The sequence below is a fragment of the Neopsephotus bourkii genome, unplaced genomic scaffold, assembly GCF_033783945.1.
Source record: "Neopsephotus bourkii isolate Nb327-2 ecotype Australia unplaced genomic scaffold, CSIRO-AGI_Nbou_v1 NB_1655, whole genome shotgun sequence".
Lineage (NCBI taxonomy): Eukaryota > Metazoa > Chordata > Aves > Psittaciformes > Psittacidae > Neopsephotus > Neopsephotus bourkii.
In genome coordinates this window covers 6894480-6919247 of record NW_026902129.1, presented here as the reverse complement: position 1 = coordinate 6919247, position 24768 = coordinate 6894480, and the positions used below count along the sequence as shown (strand labels likewise).

Below are 24768 nucleotides of genomic sequence, written 5' to 3'. Positions count from 1 at the left end.
GAAACACTGCTGAAACGATGGGGATTGCACTGAGTTAACGATAATGAGATAAAGGGTTAAGAACTGACTGGTGAGTGTGGACTCTGCATCACACAATAGAGACATAGCTGAAATATTGAGCAAGCTTGTTTTCAAATGAAATATAAACAAAGCTGCTTTCATGGGAAAGTGCCTTTCAGATAGACTTGTACAGCCTGGGAGGAGCTCTATGGAGTTTGCATTCTTTCCGCACATTACATGCCTGGCTGCCAGTAGCTTTTCACTCTTAGTTTACTATTTTACACCTGTGAAGAAGTGTTATGAAAAGAAATGCTGCATCTTTGAGTGTGACAGCACGCAACAATAGGTGCTCTGAAGATAACAGCAACAGTCCAAGGCCCGAAACAGAAGCCAAGTCTTGGTCCATTTCTTCAAGCAAGTGCTGTTATTACTGGGAGAAGGAGTGGACTTTGCTGTGTGAATGCTTCAGATTAGCTCTTAAGCACATAGCTGAGATCACATTAGATTGGGAGATTTTAAGCTATTTCAGAAGGAGTGCCACTGCCCTTCCTTTGCCCAGGTTTTTAGTTACTGGAGTATAGTAACTCACCAGTACGGCCTAGCATAAGGGGCACAAAACCAAGCAAGCGTATGGAGTTAAGCCTGTGATCATAATTCCCAGTGGCGCTAGGGAATCATAGCATCATGGAATGGTTAGGCATTAACCTCTTCCGTGCAGTAGCAGAGTCACTTCAAACTGCAGTGTAATTGGGAAGCATCTGCAGGTTCATGTTCAGAGGGGAGATGGGATGTCTGCTGCATTTACGTTAGTTTCTCTTACAGATGCTGCTATCAGTGAGTTCATCTGCTTTTAGCCTAGTGTCTGAGGAGGCTCTAGTAGTCTTCAGATATACACCATCAGTTTGACCAACCCATCTTCAGTGAATATTTTTATTTCTCAGATAGTAAAGACAAAGTAATATTACTTTATTATGTATTAAAATCATAGCTCAAGGCTTAACATCAATCTTTGTAATACTTGGGTAAACACTCAGTCTGTGTAATACTTGTAAAAACAAGCACCACTGATTTCAGCAGGAATATGGCCTAAATCATGGGTTTGTGCAGCCAGCTTTTTTGACTGTGTTTGCACCAGTATGAGAATGACTAATATACCTGATCTATCAGACAGAGATTTCTCTAGCTCTTCCACGCCACACACATTTCTGCACTGTTTCCTTAAAGTTCACTTTTACGGCTGGCGTGGCTGTAGTTAAAGTAATGGGTATAGATAAAAGTGTTGCAGTTTTCTGTTTCCTTCACCCAGTTAAATGTTTGCTTTGTTACAGTATGTATGCTATGTGAGGAATTTGAATGGTTTGCAGTCAGGACACTGATTTGCAGATTTTCTTATCTCAGGCATTTCTTTTAAGTACCTTGCACCCCCATTCAAATAATAGTAGAGCCAGGCTCTACGATGAATTGAAGGAAAAAGAAGATTTATTTAGACTTGTTTCAGTGTTGCTCACAGAAACAGTGAGAACCTTCCTCCTCTTTACATTAGAAAGGTTTCCCTATGGGAAAGATACATCGGCACAATCTTAACTCTTTGTAGGACTGGGATTGTAGAAAACAGTGCTGTTGAAGCTGGGCTTCTGTGAACAGGTGTTGGATTGCTTTAGACACAATAACGAAATACAACCCTCACTAGAGCTTGACTGGTTATTAAACTGCACCCATAAAGAAGGGATTAAACTGTTCATGTATAAAGCCCAGTTATCAAGAGAAACCTTGCAGTGGTATCAGTCAGCTCCCTCAGCTCCTGCATGTGCAGCCTGTCAGGCCCCAGAGGACATATTGAGGCCTTTCACTTCTTAAAAGGGGCCTATAAGAAAGATGGGGAGAGACTTTTTAGTGTGGTCTGTCATGACAGGATGAGGAGGTTCTAAACTAAAAGAGGGAGATTCAGGGTGGATGTGAGGAAGAAATTTTTTACACTGAGGGGGGTAAAACCCTGGCACCGGTTGCCCATAGAGGTGGTGGATGCATCATACCTGGAGACATTCAGGCTAGGCTGGATGTGGTTCTGGGCAACCTGATGTAGTTGAAGATGTCCCTGCTCATTGCAGGGTTGTGATCTGGATGAGCTTTGAAGGTCTGGTCCTTTCCAACCCAGACTGTTCTGTGATTCTGTCACTTAGGTACGTCCAGTTTGTTTAGGTGCTCTTTTGCTTGGTCCTCCTCCACTGAGGGTACATCTTCCTTGATCCACATTTTTCCTGTGGGCTCAGGGGTTTGAGATTCCCAAAGGCCTGTCTTACTGGTAAAGACTGAGGTGAAGAAGGTTTTGAGTACCTCAGTGTGTCATTTTCCTTCAGGGCCCCTGCCCCATTCAGTAGGGGGCTGAATTAATACACTAGTTTTCTGTCACTTTGGTGTTTTAAGTCACCCTGATGGTGTGTGTAGTTCCATAGGACACTTGACTAGACATACCTGATCAACACTGTGGCTTGTGGAATGCAAACCAGCTTGGAACAGACAGGACTGTTTTCATTCGGGGCTAGAGAATGTACCCTGGAGAACTGACCAAACAGTTTGAGTCATGGAATTCTGGAATCGTTACTCCCTCTGCTATTTGTCTTCCTAGGTACTTCCAGCAATCAGCATCATGTTGTGAAATAAAATGTTACTGCTCAAACAAATAATAACTCTTCTTTATAGTCTGTTAAAGAACAGCACTTAATGTCACTACAAGGACCACCAAGATGTGAGTTGTTTTTTCACTTGCCTTACACTTTGTTTCCTTTGCTGCAGAATCTCGAAGTTACACAGAAGCCATTAACCACTCTCTGGTGATGTCTGACAGCACTGTGGGCACTAACCCAGCCTTGCTGAGGGCCAACATGCAGACGGATCCCTCCTTTCAGCACTGTTTTGCATCTTCGTGTACTGTTTCAAGTAACAGTCCTATCACAGGAGCAGAAAGGTAGGGAAAGATTCTCCTACCTTACTGTTTAATTCTTATAACTACTTACCAGCCAAGATGTTTGCTTGCAGAGCACTTGTGCAAGGGCTTTTAGTTTGGTTATTACGTTTAGTGATGATGTCCACCAGCAGGAGCTCACCACATACACAGATGTTATTTGTATAGCAGGGATACAGTTAGCTTTGAAGATAAATAGGAATACAAAAATAAATAGGAATTTATAGCTCAGTTACTTCACTGTGTGCTAGTACAAACTCATACATATTTTCCTGTGTGCTTAACCAGCTTCTCTAATGCTTTACTGAAAAGCAGTTCATGAAATTTCACACTGGAGTAAGTTGCAGATGAGAGAGAGGGAGTACTCTCCTCACTGCAGTTCCTGTGTTTCTAGTCAGTGAATGGCAGAGGATTTGGTTTTGGTAGTGAAGAGCTGACTCCCTCCCAACTGCCCAGCAGGCTGCGAGGTTTTATTATTTCATATTTGTATTATGGTAAACGTGTAGCCTCTGGACCAGAGCTTGAATAGTATACATTTAGAGCACAGTTCTTGTCGCAAGGAGCTTACAGCATAAAAATGACAAACAGCAGGAATCACAGCAAGCAAACCAGGAGTCCCAGGTTACTGTTAGAGGGCTCAGAAGAACGTGACAATGGATAGTCAGTCATTAGCTACGCCCTATATTTACTTACTAGATGAGGTGTTATGTTACAGCTGTTTAGCCTTCCTTCTCTATCACTCTGCAACAACATTCCTTTGTGGCTAATTATCCTATTCTGGTTCTTGGATCGTTGGCTCCTTTTTCACAGTAGGTATTTGGAATGTTGTTGGTTGGTGTGTCAGACTCTCAGTGAGGAGTCCAAGTATGCTGATACCTGTTTATCTTTTATTTATCACATCTAATTCATTTCAGGCAGTACTTGGACTGTGCAAGAATGTTTTTGTAATTATGAATTTGAATCATAAGACTGAACAAAGTATGTTAGTGTTTTCAGAGGCAGAGGAGGCAATGTAACATTCATTATAAGTAGATATGAATTAAAAGCTTATTGGGCAATGGAGTCATTATCAAGTTTACATTCCTACTTCAAGCTTTATCTAGAAAATATTCCTTTCTAAGCATTTGCTTTCTAGCATTTTTCACTTCATCTATCAGATAGCTGCAGCTCTGGGTTTTTCTTCTTGCAGGGATTTCTTCTGTTTTCCTTCTGCTTTGATCTGTTCAAATCTACTGGTACCCATTTCCACTATTCCCTTTTAATGAAAAATCCTTTATTTTTTATATCTCATGTTACCTCTTTTCCCTTCTTCTTCACCCCACCTTCTCCCCATTCCTCCTGCCTCCCATCAGCATAGCTAGGTGGAGGGTGACATGAGGCAGAAGGTAAGGACCTACACTTGAAGAAATGAATGATCGGGGTGGGGCTGGAATCCTTTGATCCAGCTGCATCACCAGGTCCAGCATGTGTCAAAGAGCACCTTCAGGTATTGCCCTGGGTGAGGTGATGCCTTGTTTCAATGATTGCTGCTGCAGTATGGATTGTACAGTGACACTTCAAGGGAATGATACAGCTGTTGGTTTCTTCTTTTGTGTTCAAGTTCTGGCTTTTTTTCCATAGCTCTTCTGCAACAGAACGTCCATGGCTTGAAAGCAGCCCTAAAGCTTCCCCATCACTCCAACTGTCAATGGGAAACAGCAGGCCACCAGGAGGTTACCGTGTGCCCTCGGAGTTTTCCAACGCCGTGCACGATGTCTCCCTCTTGTCTCATTTCCAAAGTCCAGGACTACAAGTTGTCACCCTGAGCAGCCTGGAGAATTCACCAGCAGAGCCACAGGAAGAACCTGCAGTCAGCAGCAGTGCCCGGGCCTACCTGGGCTACAGTGGGGGCAGCAGGGGCAGTAGCTCTCCACAAGAGGAGAAACAAGCTGCTTTCGCAGCCAGTACTAGCATGTCTCCTAAAACTGTGAGCTCATCAGCGGCAAGTGCTGAGGACAATGGTGTTTTGACACAAAACTTTATTACAGTGGCCTCTGGACTCAATAGCCAGAACAGTGCAGTCCAGCAGCACCATGCAGGGAATCTTCATGCTCAACCACCTCTTCCAGAGAAAAAGAGGTCCTCCGAAGGAGACCGTTCCTTTGCCTCTGTGTCCCCTTCTTCAAGTGGCTTCTCTAGCCCCCACAGTGGGAGCACAATCAGCATCCCCTTCCCAAATGTCCTCCCAGATTTCTCAAAAATGTTAAGCACTTCCCCAGTGCCAGGTAGGTCTGTGCATCATAGAAATGCAGATTGCATTAGGGTTTTAGATGAGTCTAAAAAAAGCACTTTGAGGATTTTAGAAGTGGGGATGGGGAGCAATGAAACAAAAGTGGCACAGAGGACTTGAGTGTTTGCAGTAAGCGACACCAGCTCAGTGGGTTTGGATGTATTTCTTCAAGAGCAGAATTCTTTCTGCACTTCCCTAGATGTCCGCCAAGGGCAGCCTGCCTTTTGAACTGCAAGCTAGCAGCGTGGAGTCCAACTTCTTTCCGTAAGGGCTGGCTTCTCTTCACCCTTCTAGACCTGTGTCAGAATAGTTAAAAATGTAGATGTGTATTCACATTGAGAAGTTTGCATTTAATACAGCTTTACAAATGGAAGGGTTTTTACTATTTTATGGGGTTTACAAAATGAAACTTCCAAGAATGCTTTCAGAATCTTAGTGTACAGTGACACTGTGATATTTGTTGGTTCTAAACCAGTTCAGAGTTCTAAATTGTCCTTCTAATCACAAGTGGTTTGAATAATAAAGGTGATTGGAATTTGTAAGAACAGTAAAAAATGCTTTTGTGTTTAAGCAATATCTTGACCATTTTTTTCCCTTCTATTTCACAGAAAACACAACTGATAAACACGTGACTGTAAAATTTGTCCAGGACACATCCAAATTCTGGTATAAGCCAGATATTTCAAGAGAACAAGGTATATCAACTGTACACATTCTGGCACATCCATTCACAGAAAGGCTGGTCAGAGAATTAATTCTCCTTGAGTCGTTTTGATGCATACCTGATGTCTAAGAAAAATACAGGAAGAAATACAAAGCCCAGAAGGTCCACAGACAGCCTCACTTAATTTCTTTTGTCCAAAGGCTGAATTTCAGAGCGGAGGGCAGTCCAGGAGTCTCTAAACAACATTCACTTGACCAGACAAATTCTTAGCCTAATGGAATGAGCTCCAGAGTAATTTAAATTTTCAGTGGTAGCTGCTGCAAATGTGCTTCAATGGAAAGCTCCAAGGTTTGGAATGGCAGATTATCCTGCCCCTTTAGTCTGCTCTTGTGAGACCTCACCTGGAATGCTGTGTGCAGTTCTGGTGTCCTCAGCATAAAATGGACATGGAACTGTTGGAACAAGTCCAGAGGAGGGCCACGAGGATGATCAGGGGACTGGAGCACCCCCCCATATGAAGATAGGCTGAGAAAGTTGGGGCTGTTCAGCCTGGAGAAGAGAAGGCTGCGTGGAGACCTCATAGCAGCCTTCCAGTATCTGAAGGGGGCCTGTAGGGATGCTGGGGATGGACTCTTCATTAGGGACTGTAGTGATAGGACAAGGGGTTGGGTTAAAACTTAAACAGGGGAAGTTTAGATTGGATATAAGGAGGAAATTCTTTCCTGTTAGGGTGGTGAGGCACTGGAATGGGTTGCCCAGGGAGGTTGTGAATGCTCCATCCCTGGCAGTGTTCAAGGCCAGGTTGGATGAGGCCTTGGGTGATATGGTTCAGAGCGAGGTGTCCCTGCCCATGGCAGGGGGGTTGGAACTTGACGATCTTAAGGTCCTTTCCAACCCCAACTATTCTGTGATTCTATGATTATGTGTGAGGGAACTGTTCTCAGAAACGTTTTGAATACATGTGTGCTGCTCTGGCATGATCTCAGCCATGTGTGTTTCTCTGCACAGATAATAGGTTGAGAGATGCTAAACATCAAAGAATTAATTAGCCAGTAGTCATCGTAAAGGCATCCTCATCTACCAGTCTTTCTGTAGCCTGAATTTCACTGCCAGGTGCAAGTGACATACGTTATTTCTTGAAGGTCACAAAATAACACCCCCATGCAACAACAGTACAGATATAGTACATCTATATGTAGATGTATTACTGAATGAGATAAAGCTGTAACTATATATGTAAAAATACATGCATGCAAACTTACACGTCATCCATGCAATAGTGTGTAAGTAAATCATGCTGAGTGCTTTACAGATGCAATTGGTCTGATGGTCCTTGTGTCTGTATTGCAATATTCAGCTATACTGAATTCTATTTAATGAGTTATAGCAGGATTTCAACTGGGATTCTTAAAATAATGGTTGTCAGAAAGTAAAAATAACCGATTAGTTCTGCATTGGGAAGGGAATCCATGCTAAACCAAAATAGTGTGAGCTTCAGCTAGTGCCAAATAATGAATTGCTCTGTCTAGTTCATAGTTTCTCAAATGGCGAGGATGCCTCTTACAGCATAGTGGTAATTCTGAGTTGAGGGTAATAAAGATCATAGAAATTAATATGTCGGTAGATGGTGGGTTTTGGTCCTTTAACTCCAGTCCCTTCCCTGTGTCTGCTCCTCCGTCCACAATGACAACTTTAAACGTGCAAAGAAAATGTCCTGACTCGATATGAGTCCAGAGAGGGGAGTAGATTGTACAGGAATTTTAAACGTAGCTGCTTGAACACCTGATAAGAGAATCTTCTCAACCCTTCAGTATGCATCTTTTCACCCTATCAAGTAAAAATCCTTTTAAAAAGTGTTCGAAGATTCTGTTGGTGAGAAGGGGGAGCACTTGTCTTTTTTTTTTCCATCCTAAATGGATTGTTATGTGCCAAATGATTACTGTCCCCTGTAGATTTAGAAGTGTTACATGAATGCTTCTAAATTATGGGGTTTTCCATACTCATCTTCCTTCTCTCAACACATGACAGATTATTATCCTACGAGGATGCTGGAGAGGGCCTCTTCATCAGGGACTGTAGCGATAGGACAAGGGGTGATGGGTTCAGACTGAAACAGGGGAAGTTCAGGTTAGATGCAAGGAAGAAGTTCTCTGTGAGGGTGGTGAGGCGCTGGCACAGGACGCCCAAAGAAGTGGTGAATGCTCCATTCCTGGCAGTGTTCAAGGCCAGGTTGAACGGGGCTTGGAGCAACCTGCTCTAGTGGAAGGTGTCCCTGCCCATGGCAGGGGGTTGGAACTGGATGAGCTTTAAGGTCCTTTCCAGCCCAAACCAGTCTGGAATTCTGTGATTGTGAAAATGTTTGTTTTCTTCACCATCTGACACCTAAAGAAGAGAATATAAATCTCTTCAACAGGAGAAACAGTTATGTCTGCATTTTCCTGATTTGCTGTTCCTACTTTTTTCATGGAAAAAAACAAAGTGTGTGTGTGTTTATAATGTAATCATTGCTCACGCCTTGAAAAACATGGCTTCATGCCCCATGTGCAGAATTTCCATCTTCTCTGTATACAATTAAAACACTCCGGGGTCAAATCCTTTTTCCAAGGTATCTTTGAAGGCTTCCTGATCATTAGAAACTCTGGAAACAAGTATTTCCAATAAGTTTAAAGGGGGAAAAACTAAGGCAAAGTACTGATGTTTTATTTAGACCAAATTAAGGTTAATCATTAGATGAACCTTTTGAGTTTAAGGTTTTGGGCTACTTGATTTCAAAGTCTGCAGCAGACTCATACAAAGCAGGAGCGTTTTCCCTGCAGATGGTTCCTCTTGGGGAGAGCTTCATTTCCCACTTCCCAGCAGAGCTCACAGAATACAGATGTCAAGTATTTCAATGCTTGGACAGTCAAAGAGGAAATACTCTCCTATGTTTCCCTTGCTTCAAAAGTAGTAACAGAGTGAGACTGCTTAATAGGAAGAGAAACTCAGTGGTGGGTGAAAACAGATCTGCTCCGTATGGTGAAGCTTCATAGGGAAATCAAAACAGTGCTGTGTAGTCAGCCTGGGAATGAGAGTGTGCTCTCTGTCATGCTTCTAAGAAGTTGACTAAATGTAAGCAGGAATCAACTTGCTCTTGCACTGGTTGTAAGAATCCTGGTGGTACCTGCATGTCCTCAGTTTAAAAATGAGTCAGGATCTATACTTTAGACGTATCTCGAAATAAGTATCTGTGAGATTTGCACAAGATGTTTCCACTCATATCCCCCAAATATGCTTGACTATTATCTTCTGCAGCACTGGGGGCAGAGAAAAGGGTCTTACTTCCCTTAGTCTCCTATTAATTACAGATTTTGACTTCTGTACTTCTTGGGTATGTGCATTGTTCTGGAACTGTTTTTCTCTCTCTTTCCTGGAATCCCTGCAGCCATTGCTGTTCTCAAGGACAAGGAACCTGGCTCATTCATTGTTCGAGACAGTCATTCCTTCCGGGGAGCCTATGGACTAGCAATGAAAGTTGCTACACCACCTCCTTCTGTGCTGCAGTTAAACAAGAAAGGTACTCCATGCCCTTCTATCTATTATTTAACAAACCATACATACTTGGAAGTTCTTACTACAGCGTAACAATCTAGAGGAATCTCCCTTCCTCTAGTAAATGCAACTTGAATTACAGGCTCCCTTTGGTACCTTGTTAAATGAGATTGGATAAACTGTTGTACTTTATCGTTTCACCATGGCTTGTAAATGTACGTTCACTATAGCTGTGCACGCATTGTACCTTAGCAACCTAATAGAAAACCATGGGTGCTCCCAGGCAATCAGAAATCTGCCTTTGATCCACGTACCACCCTGTGAAGCTTTAGCCTGGCTGGAAGGCTGAATATTTTTGGCCCTAAGGTTTTGTTTTGAGACAGTTCTACATTAGATATCAATCTGAGAAGGTTCCCTAAGGAAAGATGATAGTTGTTTAAAAGGAGTGATTAAATACACCTACTCTGCCACCTCCAGTGCCTCCATGTATAACTTGTGCCTGATAGTTGTGAAAGGTAAAATGAGGAAAACATACAGAAAGCAAGTTATTTCAAATTCTCTACACTTTATCTGGTATCTTGAGACAATTTCTAACACAAATTTGCCATGAAATCCTTCATTTTATTGCCAGAAAGCATCAGCAGAACCACCACAGTGTCTTACTTCATGAAGTGTTGTGGCTTAAACCACGACAGGAGTGCACAGGGGCAGTGATGGCAACAAGGATGTAAATGGAGAGTGGATGTAGGTGATTTTAGTAATAATGTTTTCCATCATCAGACTCATGAACTCCAGAACACATGAAAGTTCAAACTCTATTCGTCTTAAAGAGCCAGTCTGTGTTAGTTGTGCCACAGACAAGTAGTAGTAAGAGAAAACTTAGCTGAGACTGTAGCATTCTTCCACTTCTCACTGTGTGATATTTAACTCTTTTGATTCCCACTGTTGCATCCTAGAAGGCACAAATCTGTTCAGTTTCCTGCAGGTTTTCTTGTTCCAGGCTTCCCCTTCTCACATACCCCTGTAGTCATTCAGTTTTAATATTTTGGGAGCGTAACAGCAAACAGTAAGCTGTTTGAAAAGGTGGTCTTTGCAATATTTGCTTGCATGGAAGTTTGTCCTGTCCAGATTAATGTGTTCATCTGTATTAGCTTGAAAGTCAGCCCTTGAAGTCCTGTGTTTCCTGGTCTGTGGCTGATATCAGAGTTAAAAGGAGCTTTTGTGTGTTGCTGCTCTTTTGTTACGGTTTGAACGGTTGGGTAACTTTGTGCCATCGCTATGAAATAACCCTTAAATTGCGTGAAGAGAGAATCAGTTTCTAGTCGGGTGTGAAACAGTGTGAAACAGCCTTTCAAGAAGTAACGAAGTTTTCTTATTTATATGTGTTTGTATGTATGTTTAAAAGAATATTAAAGCTCAAGGGAATCTTTCTGTGTCTCTTGGACTTTGAACCTCCTTTGAACATCCAACTTAAGCTTTTTGATTTGTCTGGGACAATAAACCAGAGAGAAAAAACTTCAAAAACCTGATGAAACCTGGGGATTTCATGTAATCGTTTTCAGGAGCAAAGACTTAGTGTAAAACTGCAAACACTTTAAAACTTCACTGAGAGACTTGGCATTACCTCGGTGTAGCTCAATTGTCTATTGCTTTCATCTGGAAAAGTTGTGTGAGCAAAACCATCACTAGAAATCTGAGTGTTCTGTCACACTTTTATGTATCACATTGGATACAAGTTCTTCCAGTGGTTAGAAATTCTGCACAGAATTCTGATGCAAATTTCTAACCATTAGATTTCCAAACTCTATTCCTGTCTGTAGTTGGGAGGCTGCTTGGAAAGCAGTGTGTATTTGGCTGTCACTCACATCACAAAACCTTTTCCTCTGGTTGTCTAAAGTGAGCTATTTGCTTGTTTGTTTTTTGCAAAATGGCCTTTTTACTACAGCTTGTAACCTTGCAGCCGGGCAGGTCTAATGTATTCTTTACATGCTGTATATAAAACACTTGGTGGTAATGTGGAAAACTGCTTCACAAAACTGCTTCACAAAGACCTGCTAATTTGTGAGACTGTTGTCTCTTCATTGCTTCTCTTCATGAGCCTTCTTTGCTTTTTTCCCCACAGTTGGAGATTTGTCAAATGAACTTGTAAGGCATTTTCTGATTGAATGCACTCACAAGGGGGTGCGCTTGAAAGGATGCCCAAATGAACCATATTTTGGTAAGTACAGTACATCACATCACAGGGACGCATAAAATGGAAACAGTTTGCGTTTGCCAGAGCTGTTTTATAGACTTGGGTTGAGTGCAAATGAGAGAATACTCATTTCTCATCAGTCCTGATGGTTTCTGTAGGAATGCATTCTGAGGTTAGAGCAGTCTTGTACATGTTTACCTTAAGTATATGTGCAAGCTTGTCTACTAAAACCAATGCAGCTGCAGACAGTTGAGCTAGATGACTGTTATGGGTCTCACTGATTTAGGACCTTCACCTTAATTTGACCTGTGCTGTATGTATGCTGTGTATTAGCTGGCTAAAATGGCATCAGAGTGGAACAAAGTACATGATGCTGTGTCAGCCTACCTAATGTAGCATGATGAAAGCACACTACCTGTTGTGGCAAACAGCCGAACATCCACCTAGCTGCTCACTCACTTGCCCTCCTCAGTGGGGCGGGAGGGGAAAATAGAGAAAGCTCATGGGTTGAGATAAAGACAAGGAGGTTTCTAACTGGTTTCTGCTATAGGAGAGAGAGACTGAAGTTGGGGGAAATGAATTTATTTTTTTACCAGTTAAAATCTATATTCAGGTAGTGAGAAAAAAACGTTAAAGTAACACTGTTAATCCCCTTTTCCCAAGCTCAACTTCACCCTTCCCCACAGACTTCTTACCCCCACACCTCAGGCAGTGCAGGAGGGGATGAGGGGTGTATGGTCATTATAGAACAGTTCCTCTATGCTGCTCCCTGTCCTCCCATGTTTTCCTTGTTGAGGTGTTGGGTTTTACAACCTTCATTTTTGGGGTTCTAGAAATGAGGCTGGTTTAGGTTGAACCTAAAATTGAATTTCCCTCAAGTGCATGATTATAATGTTCAATGTTTGTTGGTAAACAGGATCGAAGGATGGCTTTTTGTACAAGTAGGCTGATGAATCTCATTCCTTCACCTGACTTCTTACAGTCTATAGACTTCTTAAAGACATGCTAATGTCAAAGATAACTAATATATAATTATTTTAAGTCAAGTCAAATGACAAAAGGGACTTTGAAAAGAAGAATAATTTCTCTAGACCATCTTTAATGCTTTCAGAAACACAAAATAGGTGTGTGTAGACAAAGCACTATGCAGTTGGAGACTAGGTGGCTCAGAGGCAGAACTCCCTTTTTCTCTGCCTTGCATAGCTTTGACCCTTGTGCTCTTACCATCTTCATAAAATTCTACTATATTTAAGGTAGCTGAAGTTAAGAGTGTTGAAAGGAATTTGCTGACTTTCATGTTACTTTGGTTTTTGTCATTTTTGTGCTTTCTCCATTTAAAGCAAAGGTTAGGATTTAAGCAGGGAAAAGGGGGCATATGATTGTGATTAGTGAGTTCAAGTACATCCAAGTGGGAAAGTGCTGGGAAGTATGAATACATTAAAGTTGCCCAAAGAAGGTCTCAGCTTAGGTGCCAAGAGAATATTTTTTAAAGGGCAGGGGTGAAGGCCCCTTGATCTATAAAATACTTGAGAGCCAACATAACTGTTCAGCATTCTTGTCGTCTGCCAAGTTAACTGTGCATGTCTTGTTACTCTTCTGACCACAGGGAGTTTGACAGCTCTGGTGTATCAGCATTCCATCACCCCACTGGCATTGCCCTGCAAGCTCCTCATCCCAGACAGAGGTAAGCTTGTTAAAGTCCAGAAGAGGTATACCCAGACAAGCTGTGCTTCAAAGTGCCAGGGTCTGAAAGCAGGTGAAGATGTCACAAGCTGAGATCTAAGCAGGAATGCAGAGCGAAGGAAGCTGTGTTTTGAAAGTGATTCTTCAATACTGCTGATAGCTCTTACCCAACATGTAGCTGTGAGCAGACTGGTACTGTGATAATTCCAGTTACAAACACACGTGTCATGGAAATCCACACAGTAAATCTACCACGTAGGAAGACAAATGTACTTCTCAGACATGAAATTACACCTGTGTAAGGTTAGATGTAGCCACTCATTCAGGTCTGGGTAGCAAAAGGGAAGGCAAGTAGGTAAAGAAAACAAAGTGTCCTGAGTATGACACTGGCAGGGAGGCAGCAGCAGCTTACATAGGTCCGAATATTGTTTAAGTAAGTGATCAAAAAGCCTATGTTAAATCATGGGACTGTGATTCTAATTCTGGTTATGGTGATTTCGTAAACCACTCTTAAGACAACAGCAAAATGTAGTTCTGGCTTTCCCCTAATTTCAGTTGTCTGTTACTCTCCCACATGAAGTTAACATCACATGTATTATTGAAATGTTAAACATTCTTGTGGTTTTTTACTGAACTCTGTAAGCGTTTGTTAAAGGCCATATGTCAGTGTGCAAACATAGCATTGGCATTATGCAAATACATTAATGAAACCATTTTAGCACAAAGACATGATACGGTAGATGTGACCAGAGATCTCTTTATATGGCAAAGCAGCGTGGTAGGTGGGCTTGTTCTCCTTATCCTGCTCACTTAAAATAGAAAGGTCCTTCACTCTAGCAGAAATGCAGGACCAAAACGTTTGCCTTGTCCTGAATAAACATTATCAGAGTGAATTTTTATTGTGGATTTATTTTGTAATTCAGTTTGATCCCACACTTCAAGATGATCTTCTGTGGTTAATGATTCTGGTCATGGTGTATGGAGTATTTTAAGCATATGGCTAACTCTGAACATGTTAATACTGTCACATACCTTATTACTGCTTTCTTCCACATTTGAATGGATTCAAAGACAGCATGCATCATGTTAAATAAAGCAGTGAGATCTTTTTACATGCATATATGTAACTGAAAGAGCATACTGATGGAGTTTTCTCACTGATTTTAATTGGGAGGCAAACATTCCACTGCTGTCTTAATAGTTCAGATGTTTGTTTTCCACATGAGTATGAAGAAAAGAGGATTATGTTGTCATGTTCTGAATCAAAATACAATTAATTGATTTCATTGTAGAAACACAATTTCTTTATGCCTAAATTAGTGTAAATAATACAGAATAAATGAGATAATGAAAACTGCATTATTTAAAATGAGGGTTATAATAAGGGAATAGAGTTATTAATATTGTTTTAATGTGGTGGTGTGTGTGTCCCTCATGCTATGTAGTTATGTCTTACCTGTCAGGAAGTAAAGGTTGAGCATCCCTCCTGCAGTGCTGGAGGCAAAAAAAAAGTGATGCAGCACAAAAGCCACATGAATGACTGTAGTTGCAGTTACAAGGTTATTTCAGAGTTCTGGCCAAGACTTGGCCAGTGGGTGAGATGACAGTTCTAAAAGCTGAATTCATACTTGTCTGAGTGCGTTGATCTGTTGATTCAAGTCCAAACAAGACATGGGCTGTGTTTTCTGTTTGCAGATCCCTTGGAGGAGACAGCAGAAACTTCTCCACAGACTGCTGCAAACTCGGCAGCGGAGCTTCTTAAACAGGGTGCAGGTCTGTTAAACCTTTACTTTGCATTTGACTGGCACCAAATTTTGTGTCTCACAGCCTGGGAGAAGCTGAAGTTTAGATTAGACTGGAGGATATTTAAAGGGAGCAGTTAAATTAAGACTGCTGTGTAGAAGTGTAAAGGGCTTTGTGAGGATATATACCAAATTCTTTTTGGTTTCTGCAACCAGGTTCTAAACTCTACAACCCTATGTTTGCTTTCCAGTCACGTATGGGAATCTGAAGTACACATAGGTTGGCTCAAGCACAGCAATTTTTAAGCAGCCACATTGCTTTCATAACTGATGAGCTTAGAGAAGGCATTTTCAACCTGTGGTTGCAGAGGTTCATGAACTATGTCTGAGGTCTGCAAAAGGCAACTAAAGAGTGTGTTCAGTAGCAGTCATAACACACTGTTGTTGGACATGGTGCTCTGAGTACCCCCTTATAATCTTATAGCTGTCCTTAGTAGAAATGCAGCCACTGTGTTACTCCCCTATATAGTGTCCAGGGGATCCTGTCCATGCCCTCCTATGCTCCCTCGTTTTCTGTCTGCTATGAATTCTCCCCAGGATCTGTCTATCCACCAGATTAGTCCCATTAGAGCAGGAGAACACACTGCATTTGGCACACACCATGCCTTTATGAGAATGCTGCCTCTTTGCCCCCACCCAGTTCAGGGCATTTCTGAAGGGGGCAGTTGCCAAGCTGAGCTGCTCTGGAGAGTGTTGCTCCTTGCTTGTGCAGCAGTCTGCTTTGATCTGAGTACCCCTTCAAGTGCTGTAATCAAGCAGGCATGTGTGGCTGAGGCAATGGCAAGCCTTTGTGAGGCTGTGCCAGGAGTGAGCACACATTGGCCTTGGCCTTTCTGTCTGCTGATGCTGATGTGGCCAACAGGGGAAAAGAAACTAGGAGGTCTCATTTTTGTAGAACTTTCCCTTTTCCAAACCTGCCTGGACATGTTCCTGTGTGACCTGCTCTAGGTGGCCTTGCCTTGGCAGGGGGCTGGAGCAGGTGATATCCAGAGGTCTCTTCCAGCACTGGCAATTCTGTGAAAACCCAACAAGAGAGGCATGTGTTGTCTTTTGAGAAATGTTGGGTTCTCCTTGCTCAAGCAATGCTTTTCAAACAAAAAGAAATAATCCTTGCTTCATCTGGGGCAGTAGGCAGGTAACTCCTTAGGGCAGTTATCACATCGTGAGTCATTTGAGAAACTTAGTACATTTGGGGTTTAGTTGCTGGTGGTTTTGTTTTTAGACAGGGGTTTGGGATCTGAATAGATGAATTAGCTAGGGGAGATGCTCAGGGGGTTTTTTGCCTAGATACATCATTTCTCACTGATTTTCCATATTTCAGAGGTCCTTCTGCAGTCATAGAGACATTCTAGTTATGGAATTGAGTACTGAAATGCAGACCCAAAACATAAATTGTTTATTTTCCAACTCTCTGAGCTGTGTGGGCACCCACAGTTTAGCCAAAGCAGATTCACTTTTCCCCTGCCCTGCTTTACAAGCAAACAAATTAAGATGTATTTTCCTGAAGGATCATTTTTTTATATCTGTCTGAAAAACCTAATGAGCATTTCCAGTCATTATCTGAATGCAGAAGCTGACTGGAAATCCTTTGGAAATCCTGTGGAAAATGAGAGCAGCAGCATTGCAGAGAAGCTGTACTGCACAAAAGACATGTATTCCTTTTGCTTTAGCCTTGAGTATCGTTTCTGTGGGATTGCTGTCATTAGATTCCCCATCTAACATTCCCCATGGTCTTAATTAAGGTATCTTCCAGCCTTTCTCATCACCTGTCCTTTCCTGTAATCGCCTTCTTAAGCTGACACTTTGCAATACTTCTGAACCAGGTTCCACTTACTGGTTTTTGTGCTACAGAAGTAAAGAAAGACGCAGTATATGGTGACGTGTTTTGAACTGTCAGATTGAGGGCAATTTAGACAAAATGCTTGGCTGATTCATTTAGAAACAAAACTTGAACACATTCTGTTGACACCAATGCAGTGTGTGACAAGAGGAAGGGAACCACTTCATCTGGGTCTCCAAAGTGGAGTGTGACTGTGAAACAAGTCAAGCTTTCTGTGGTGGGAAGGGCTGAAAGGATAACGAAGAGCTTTAGAACTATACCAAACATACACAGTAATGATACGAGGAGAGCTTATGGTTTGGAATATTAGTTACCATTTTGGATAGACATGACAGAAACCTGTTCAGTGAGGAAGGCTTCATTGAACTTGCATGCATCATCTTAAATCCCTCTCTGCATGAATTGCAATTGAATAGTAATTGATTCAAACAAAGGTTGTTGAAACAGTCACACCAATGTGCAAGTACATTTGGGAAATTTGATGCTTTCAAATGAAATAAAACAAATCTCTGGATCCCCTTTTTCACTGACAGACACCAGAGCTTGAAGTTACTGGGCTCATCATCATGCTGGGATCTAACTCATGCGTATGCAGTCATTAACTGTGCAACTGCTAGGTTGTTTCAAAAGTGCCAATGCCTAGCTGTGTGTTTTATGTAGCCAGTCATAGGAGAAAGCTTTAGTCAGATTACAGAATAGCCATGAGAAGAGAAGCTATTAGATTTAATTTAGTCTTTGCTTTCATATTAAGGTTGGCAAGTCAAACTAAACTGCTAAACAGATGAAATGTTAGATGGTAATTTGCATTCATCAGCTGCCAGAGTTGTAACCTCTGTCCTGGATACCTATGCAAATATTTTATCAAAACATAAAGTCTGTCATCACCTGTGTTTCACTATGGATGTGTTTCATCCTGCTTGTTTGTGCTGCAGAGTAAGACAGAGGACTTTCCAAGAGCAAAAATGCTCTTAACCTGTGTGTAAATTTTACTTTACACCAAAGTATTTAAGTCCCAAAGTATTTAAGCATGTGACTAATTCTATATAATAGTAATTAACACTGTATAATGTTATATGGCACAGTTACCATATAATATTGTCTAGTATCATACAGTATTATAGTCTAGTATATAATACTATATAATATTAATACTTACTTTCCTAGTACTTGCTGCAGATTTGATATGAGACAGGCCTGTTATCTCCAGAATTTAGTCTTGAACTATGAAGAAAAAATTCTTCCCTGTGAGGGTGCTGAGGTGCTGGCAGAGAAGCTGTGGCTGCCCCATCCCTGGCAGTGTTCAAGGCCAGGTTGGTAGGGCTTGGAGCAACCTGGTCTAGTGGAAGGTGTCCCTGCCTGTGGCAGGGGGTTGGAACTGGATGATCTCAGGGTCCTTTCCAACCCAAACCAGTCTGTGAGTGGAACATGGTGAGGCACACACAGAAGGTTTGCTGCTGGTCTTCCCTGTTTGCTTTACAAAGGTGGAAAGTTTGCATGCCGTGGTTTTGTTCAAAAGACACCTGTTTGATTGCTGCTTGGTAATGACCTCTCAAAGTCTTTCCCCTCTTTCATTACAGCATGTAATGTCTGGTACCTGAACTCAGTGGAGATGGAGTCCCTCACAGGCTACCAGGCAGTACAGAAAGCCTTGAGCCTGACACTGATGCAAGACCCTTCTCCTGTCTCAACCGTTGTCCATTTCAAAGTGTCTGCGCAGGGAATCACGTTGACAGATAATCAAAGAAAGTAAGAGAATATCCAGCCTTGTCCCCCACATATGTTGGCTGCTGTTGATTTTCCTAGTTACATTTTGCACTCTCTCAGAGGATAATAGGATATATTAAGGAATGACAGTGAAGGAGTCAGCTGTCCAAAGGACTGGAGAATGAATGTTTGAAGCTATGTATGTTAACGTTCCACATGTCAGCTTTTACATCTGGAAGGTCACTTTGCCATGGCATTTTTTTTCTAATGGCTATTTCTAATCAAAGAGAAAGTAATGGCTTTGCCAGCATTTGATATTCAGCCTATTCACTGAAATAATTTATCTTCATGGTATCTTTCACCAGTATCAACAGAGTTGGCCTAGGCAGACAGTGCGCATCACTGTGTAATTGAAATAGGGCTTTGGATAGCCTATAAAATACTATGATACAAAGGTAATTTATGTTTACTTTGTACTGAATGGTGTTAAGGCTACCACAAAGTCTTTAGCTTTGATAACCGACACTTACAATGGAGGGACAATAGGAATTTGTTCTAGGTTAAAAAAAGAAGTGCCAGACTTCTTAATTCCATGGGGTCTGCAAGTGTTTACAGCAGATCAGGGACAAAACCTCACATGATAATGCCTACGAGTGCTTGTATTTTGAAACTTAATATATTCACAAGTTCCAAGAAGTTGCATTTCCCAAAACACAGTATCTAAATGGCCTTTTTTTTTTTTGTGAAAAACTCCACATTTCATACTTGTAGTTTTTTTTCTTAGCTTGAGGGTCAGTTTTCCTTTGGTTCAAAAACTTGATGTTACTGTTCTAAATATGGATTTATTTGGTTGGAGCAGTTGAGGTGGCTTTCAAAGTCACTCATAGATAGCAGAAAGAATATATTGTCGTTGTTAAATTGAAATGTTTATTTTTCATATCTGTTTCTTATTTAATACTTTAAGCATCTTAACTATTCCTAAAACTTGTTCTCTTCCTTTCTACCCAGACTCTTTTTTCGGCGACATTATCCCGTCAACACTGTTATTTTCTGTGCTTTGGATCCACAGGACAGAAAGTAAGGAAGACAAGCTGTGTTTCTAATGTGCTGTTTATATTGTTGATCTAAAAGAAAAAAACTAACATAGGTTTCCTTTTTATTTCTTTCTTTGTTTTCTTTACTGTTTCCTACGTGGACAACCAGATGGATGAAAGATGGCCTTTCTGCAAAGTAAGTGGGCACCTGTCTGAGTCTCTTTTAACTGAATGTTTTAGGAATATCAGTTTCTTAGTGTTCTATATTATCCTTGTTAAGAGATGTAGAAGGGAAAGCAGCTGTTCTGAGAGAAAAATCTCTCTGCCCACTGTAATTAGACTTCAGTTACTTCACCTGCACCTCTGCAGGTCAGGGCCTAATTATGTGATAGTGGGATGTCTGGAGCCAGAGTTAGTGTGGTTTACTAAGGCTGCAGGTCTATGATTTGACTAAAGTTTCACAAATGAAAACAGCCATTTGCTACTCAGTCTTGTGTTCCATTTGTGCAGCAATGCTAACATAAGCTTATTTATCCCACTCAGACTGATAGCTCTAAAACAGAACCTTCCCCCACACACAGCAGATAGATAAAAATACTCCCAGCAGTACTAGTGTGTGGCATAAATATATACTTAACAGTGGATTGCAGGGTGCTTTCTGTTGAAGGCAAGCATCATTATTCCCCCCTTACCAAAAGAAAACCCCTAAACAGGGAGAGCTTAGGCACTGGCTTCTGGAAAGGAACAGAGATAGATTGCTTAAGTCCTATTTCCAGCACTCTTATCTGCTGAGATCCATGGCCTCCAAACCCACTTTTTAGGCTGTTCCTGACACACCACACCAAATACCCCCCAGAGCAGGTAAAAGAAAAGCAGTACTGAATCAGATTAAGTATATTCCCCAGGGTCAGCAGCATGTCTCTGACAGCAGACTGTGTGGGATCCAATACAGAGTAGAAGGAAGGGGACAGTCTCTTTAGCTGATTATGGCTGTCCTGAGCCACTTAGGAGCTCCTGAGTTGGCTGCTGCACTTGAGCCACTGTGTTTAGCAGTTACCCAGGACCTTGTCAGTCAGAAGAGATGGAGTCTCATTTGTGCTTTTGGCTTGTGCAGTATTGTTTCTGCTTTATGAAATGAGGCAATGCCTGTCTGTTGCCCTTGCAGAGTATTTGGGTTCGTTGCACGGAAGCAAGGCAGTGCCACGGACAACATATGCCACCTATTTGCAGAGCATGATCCAGAGCAACCTGCCAGCGCCATTGTGAACTTTGTATCAAAGGTCATGATCGGATCCCAGAAGAAGATCTGATGCCTTAACATCCTTGACTCAGAGCTCTTCACTGATTCCACTGAAGGAAAGCACTGTGAGAGGGAGAAAGCATTTTCAGCAGCAACGCCTGACCCTTGTCATTCCTAAGAAGGAAAGCAGAGGACGGTCTAGCTGCATTCTGTGTTTGCCTTTTCTTTGAAGATGCCTCTAACTTAACAAAGCATTATTTCTTTGTTTTTATATCAAAGGACAAAACAAAAGAAAGTGGGTGCCACCCAAACCCGTGAGGCCCAAACCTGAACGAAGCATAAATGAAAACTTTTCTCCTGAAGGGTTTCTGATATATATTTTCACATGCTGTTTCTCATCATCTATTGGAGCAGAAATACTCACTAGGCTGTGCTACTTCTTTTGTGCAGAAAATGTTTTGTATAACCTCCAAAGACACTTGCCATAGTTGCATCAATGGTAGCTGTAGGCCTTGTAAACTTGCTCTTAAGGGAATGATGGTCTGAGGAAGACTATTTGCTCTTCCCTTCATCCTTGTGTGATCAGTGATGGGAACTGAATGGAGAAAGGGGAAGATGTACGTGAAGAGAAGGTTTGTGCAAGTTGATTTCTGATCAGGAGGGGAAATGTGGAGCATTCAGGGAGGCTGCTCTGTGTTAAGAGGGCTGGGCTGGTTTAGTTGGAAAAATTCTAAATAGGGGAGAGGTGGCAGAAAAAAGTTGTGTGGAAATCTGTAATTGGGGTTTTTGTATTATTTTTTTATATAGAGAACTAAGCAGGGAAGATTCTGTATTATAATAATTACAGGATAAAAATGAGGGAAAAGAAGAAAACTCTATAATTTATACTTTTTTTAACTCTTGGCAGATTATTTATAGTAGATCTCAGATCTTGGTATGTCATAGAGGTACTCTTAAACTAGGCCATTGTTGGGCTTTGCCTCTTTAGCTCTATTTTGCGTAAGTAGAAGTGTTTATAGCCTGTGCCTTGCTAAATAGGGTCACATAGTTTGACTTTTGTCTTACAGTGATAAGCTACTTCCCATTTCCTGTCTCTGCAGTACTGTTTTGGTAGTAATATTTGTTCCCCTACCTAATACATAATTCTGTTTGTGGATTCTTTCAGCCCCATTTTTATTGGAGTTTTATGGAATTTTTTGCCTTTTTTTCCCCTTTGATCTTTAGGAATTATTTTTGGTTTACAATATCTTTTTTTTTAAGAACTCCTTGAGTTTGGAAATCCAAAAGGGAATGGAATATATTTTGTTACTCTGTCCCACTTCTTGAGAGCATTTATGTAATGATTTCTACAACTGTCACACTTGCACAGATCTCTGTATGTGTACATTGGTATTTTAAATGCATAACAGAGTGCTGGTTACCTTTACAGAAAGCTGATAAGGTAGATTACAGTGGAAAACTTCACAAGGAGAGCAAGCCACCGAAGTCTACTCTGGAACTGCCCCATTCACTTCAAAAAGAGCAGTACTAGACCCCTGTATCACAACTGATGTTAATAAACCAGCTTCACTTGCGACAGTGCTGAAAAGCTTCACTGCCTCTATTTGATGTTGTGGCGGTCAACATTATAGCAACAAACTGAGAAATAAAACTACATGCTGAATTTGGCATGCCAGTGCATGAGGCACTGGATCAACTTGTAATTGTACCCACTTGGAGGATTTAATCATTTTATTCACTTCTACTAAATAATAGTTAAATGGAATGGGGAACTCTGGTTGGGCTGTATGGTAAGAAGTTTCCACCACTTTGGTCTGTCCTGTATAAATTATGATCTGTCTTATATTAACAGCTCTCTCCCTATTTCCTAAAGTATGAGGATCATGGAAACGTTACTCAGTGACCATAGCCAAAGTTACGGATGTAACTATGAATTTTGTATAAATAACTTGATACTTTTTTAAAGGAAGAGGGTGAGGAACAGAGGGAGAGAGAAAAAATATTTGAAGTTTAATGTATTTGGACCAGGAAGTGGAGAATCAGTAGCAGTGGGCACTGGATGTCTGTAAAAGGGTGAAGCAATCCAAAGCATAGTAGCTACCGTTGAAGCAACAAAGGCAAGTGCTTCTGATTTGTACCAAATACTTCTGTTCTTCTCACACAGAGGTATACTACTTAATCAGTGTTCATGTACCATCCAAAAGGGAATGCAGCTCTTGAGGAGTTTTGATCCTTTTGCAACATGTGAGGACAAGTTTCCTTTTAATATTCAGCCAGTTGAAGCCCAGTGAATTTCTCCAGCTGACATCTCAATTACATTTAAGTCTGAATTAGATTTAAATCCGATGTGTTGTGAACACTGAAATGAGAAGGTATTTTTACTACATTTTTTTACTTCTGTCGATGACACTTAAATTCCAGTGTGTCTTGTTAGACACCATGTGTTGGCCTTTGGGCTGAAAATAAAGTGTCCTTTTCCCCCCCAATTTTATCATTTCCATTCAGGGCCTTATTTTTTAGTGCCTGTACTTTCTCAAGCTGCTGGACTCAAGAGCATAAGGAATTGAAAGCTGATGTTCCTGGTGGTGTTTCCTGAGAGTTTAGCTCTACTTGGTAAGTGGGGAGAAAAGAAGTTGCCCTGTTTCTAAGGGAAGTGTTTTATTATGCGTTCCTTTGGATGTTATATTGCCACCTGCTTTTGCTTTTAATGAATTAAAAAATGCACAAAGCAAAATAATTCTGTATGTACCATTATGTAGTCTATGTAGAAAAATATTCATGGAACACTTGTTCATGGCAAATACAAGACTAAATAGTTAATACAGCACTTTCTTTCAAGGTTTTTGGTAGATGTGTATATGCAGTTTCATAACTAATGGCAGCAAGTGACATATGTATTTAGCCAGACTCCTATTAACCTTCTTAGTAAATGTACTACTATAATCGTACAGTGTTAAACTACGAAAATGCTGAAAGCCATGTTTTTAATTGAATGATTTCCATGTATCCAACAGTATCATTAAAAAAAATAATCTCATGTTTCCTTCTTGGTTCTACCTACTAGTGCAAATTTTTGTCTTTTTCTTGCAACTGTAAAGAAGCATCAGAAGGTCTCCAGTATGTAAATGAATGTTCTATAAATTCTTTGTATAGTCATTTTCTCTGCTCTTCAGATATCGCCTCTGTTCAGATTATAATAAAATGATGAATGTGAAATTTCACAACACAATGTTACAGGGCAGTCTGCTTGGAAAGAACGTTACCTTCTGGCAATGCTAATAACAGAAACCTTGGTGAGATAAGAATAGTTTGTGTACTGGAACATGGGTTTAGTTTAGTTCCTTCAAGATTTCTCTCAAGGACTTGGTGTCCCATGAGTTCATGGTTCAAGTCTAGTTAATGCATATGATTTTCCTAGTTCGTTTGTTGTTACAATGATATAAAAGTGCCTTTTGCCTGCATTGCTCATTTCAGTATAAGAAGGGAGACTATATGATGTCATCTTCTGGGATGTCTGTACCCATTTAACTGTGCCTCCACGGTGACTACATTGGAAAAAACTTCCAGAGGAGCATGAGAGGAGAGGGAGAAACCTAATCTGTAGCTGAAATAGCTCTCAGAGTGCAAAATCTGTGCATCAACCACACACTGAAGGTTGAGTTATGTCCACGCTTTAGTGGGATTACTTCTGAGACTGATAAACTCTAGTATGTCATGATGATGCCTTTTCTATGAGGAGTAGGCTGCAGGAATTCATTCAGTGTCTTGACTGCCATTCATCACTACAGGCCAGCGGGAGGTTCCTGCGTGGGTGTAACATAGGACCGTTATTCATGACAAGTATTCAT

At 41.1% G+C, this 24768-nt stretch overlaps 1 protein-coding gene across 3 annotated transcripts in view; it reads left to right on the top strand.

Annotated features, from left to right (window-relative positions):
- The window catches only part of TNS3 (tensin 3), a 90267-nt gene extending 66310 nt beyond the window's left edge, over positions 1 to 23957 (top strand). For all 3 annotated transcript variants that reach the window (XM_061374985.1, XM_061374986.1, XM_061374984.1), the window contains exons 16-26: positions 2794 to 2965; positions 4583 to 5226; positions 5840 to 5926; positions 9317 to 9448; positions 11546 to 11641; positions 13224 to 13301; positions 14996 to 15073; positions 18520 to 18688; positions 19655 to 19723; positions 19850 to 19876; positions 20846 to 23957. In XM_061374985.1, coding sequence (XP_061230969.1) covers positions 2794 to 2965; positions 4583 to 5226; positions 5840 to 5926; positions 9317 to 9448; positions 11546 to 11641; positions 13224 to 13301; positions 14996 to 15073; positions 18520 to 18688; positions 19655 to 19723; positions 19850 to 19876; positions 20846 to 20990 — 1697 coding nt within the window. In that variant the 3' untranslated portion in view covers positions 20991 to 23957. The remainder of the gene's footprint in view (positions 1 to 2793; positions 2966 to 4582; positions 5227 to 5839; positions 5927 to 9316; positions 9449 to 11545; positions 11642 to 13223; positions 13302 to 14995; positions 15074 to 18519; positions 18689 to 19654; positions 19724 to 19849; positions 19877 to 20845) is intronic.
- Positions 23958 to 24768: the final 811 nt, after the last annotated feature.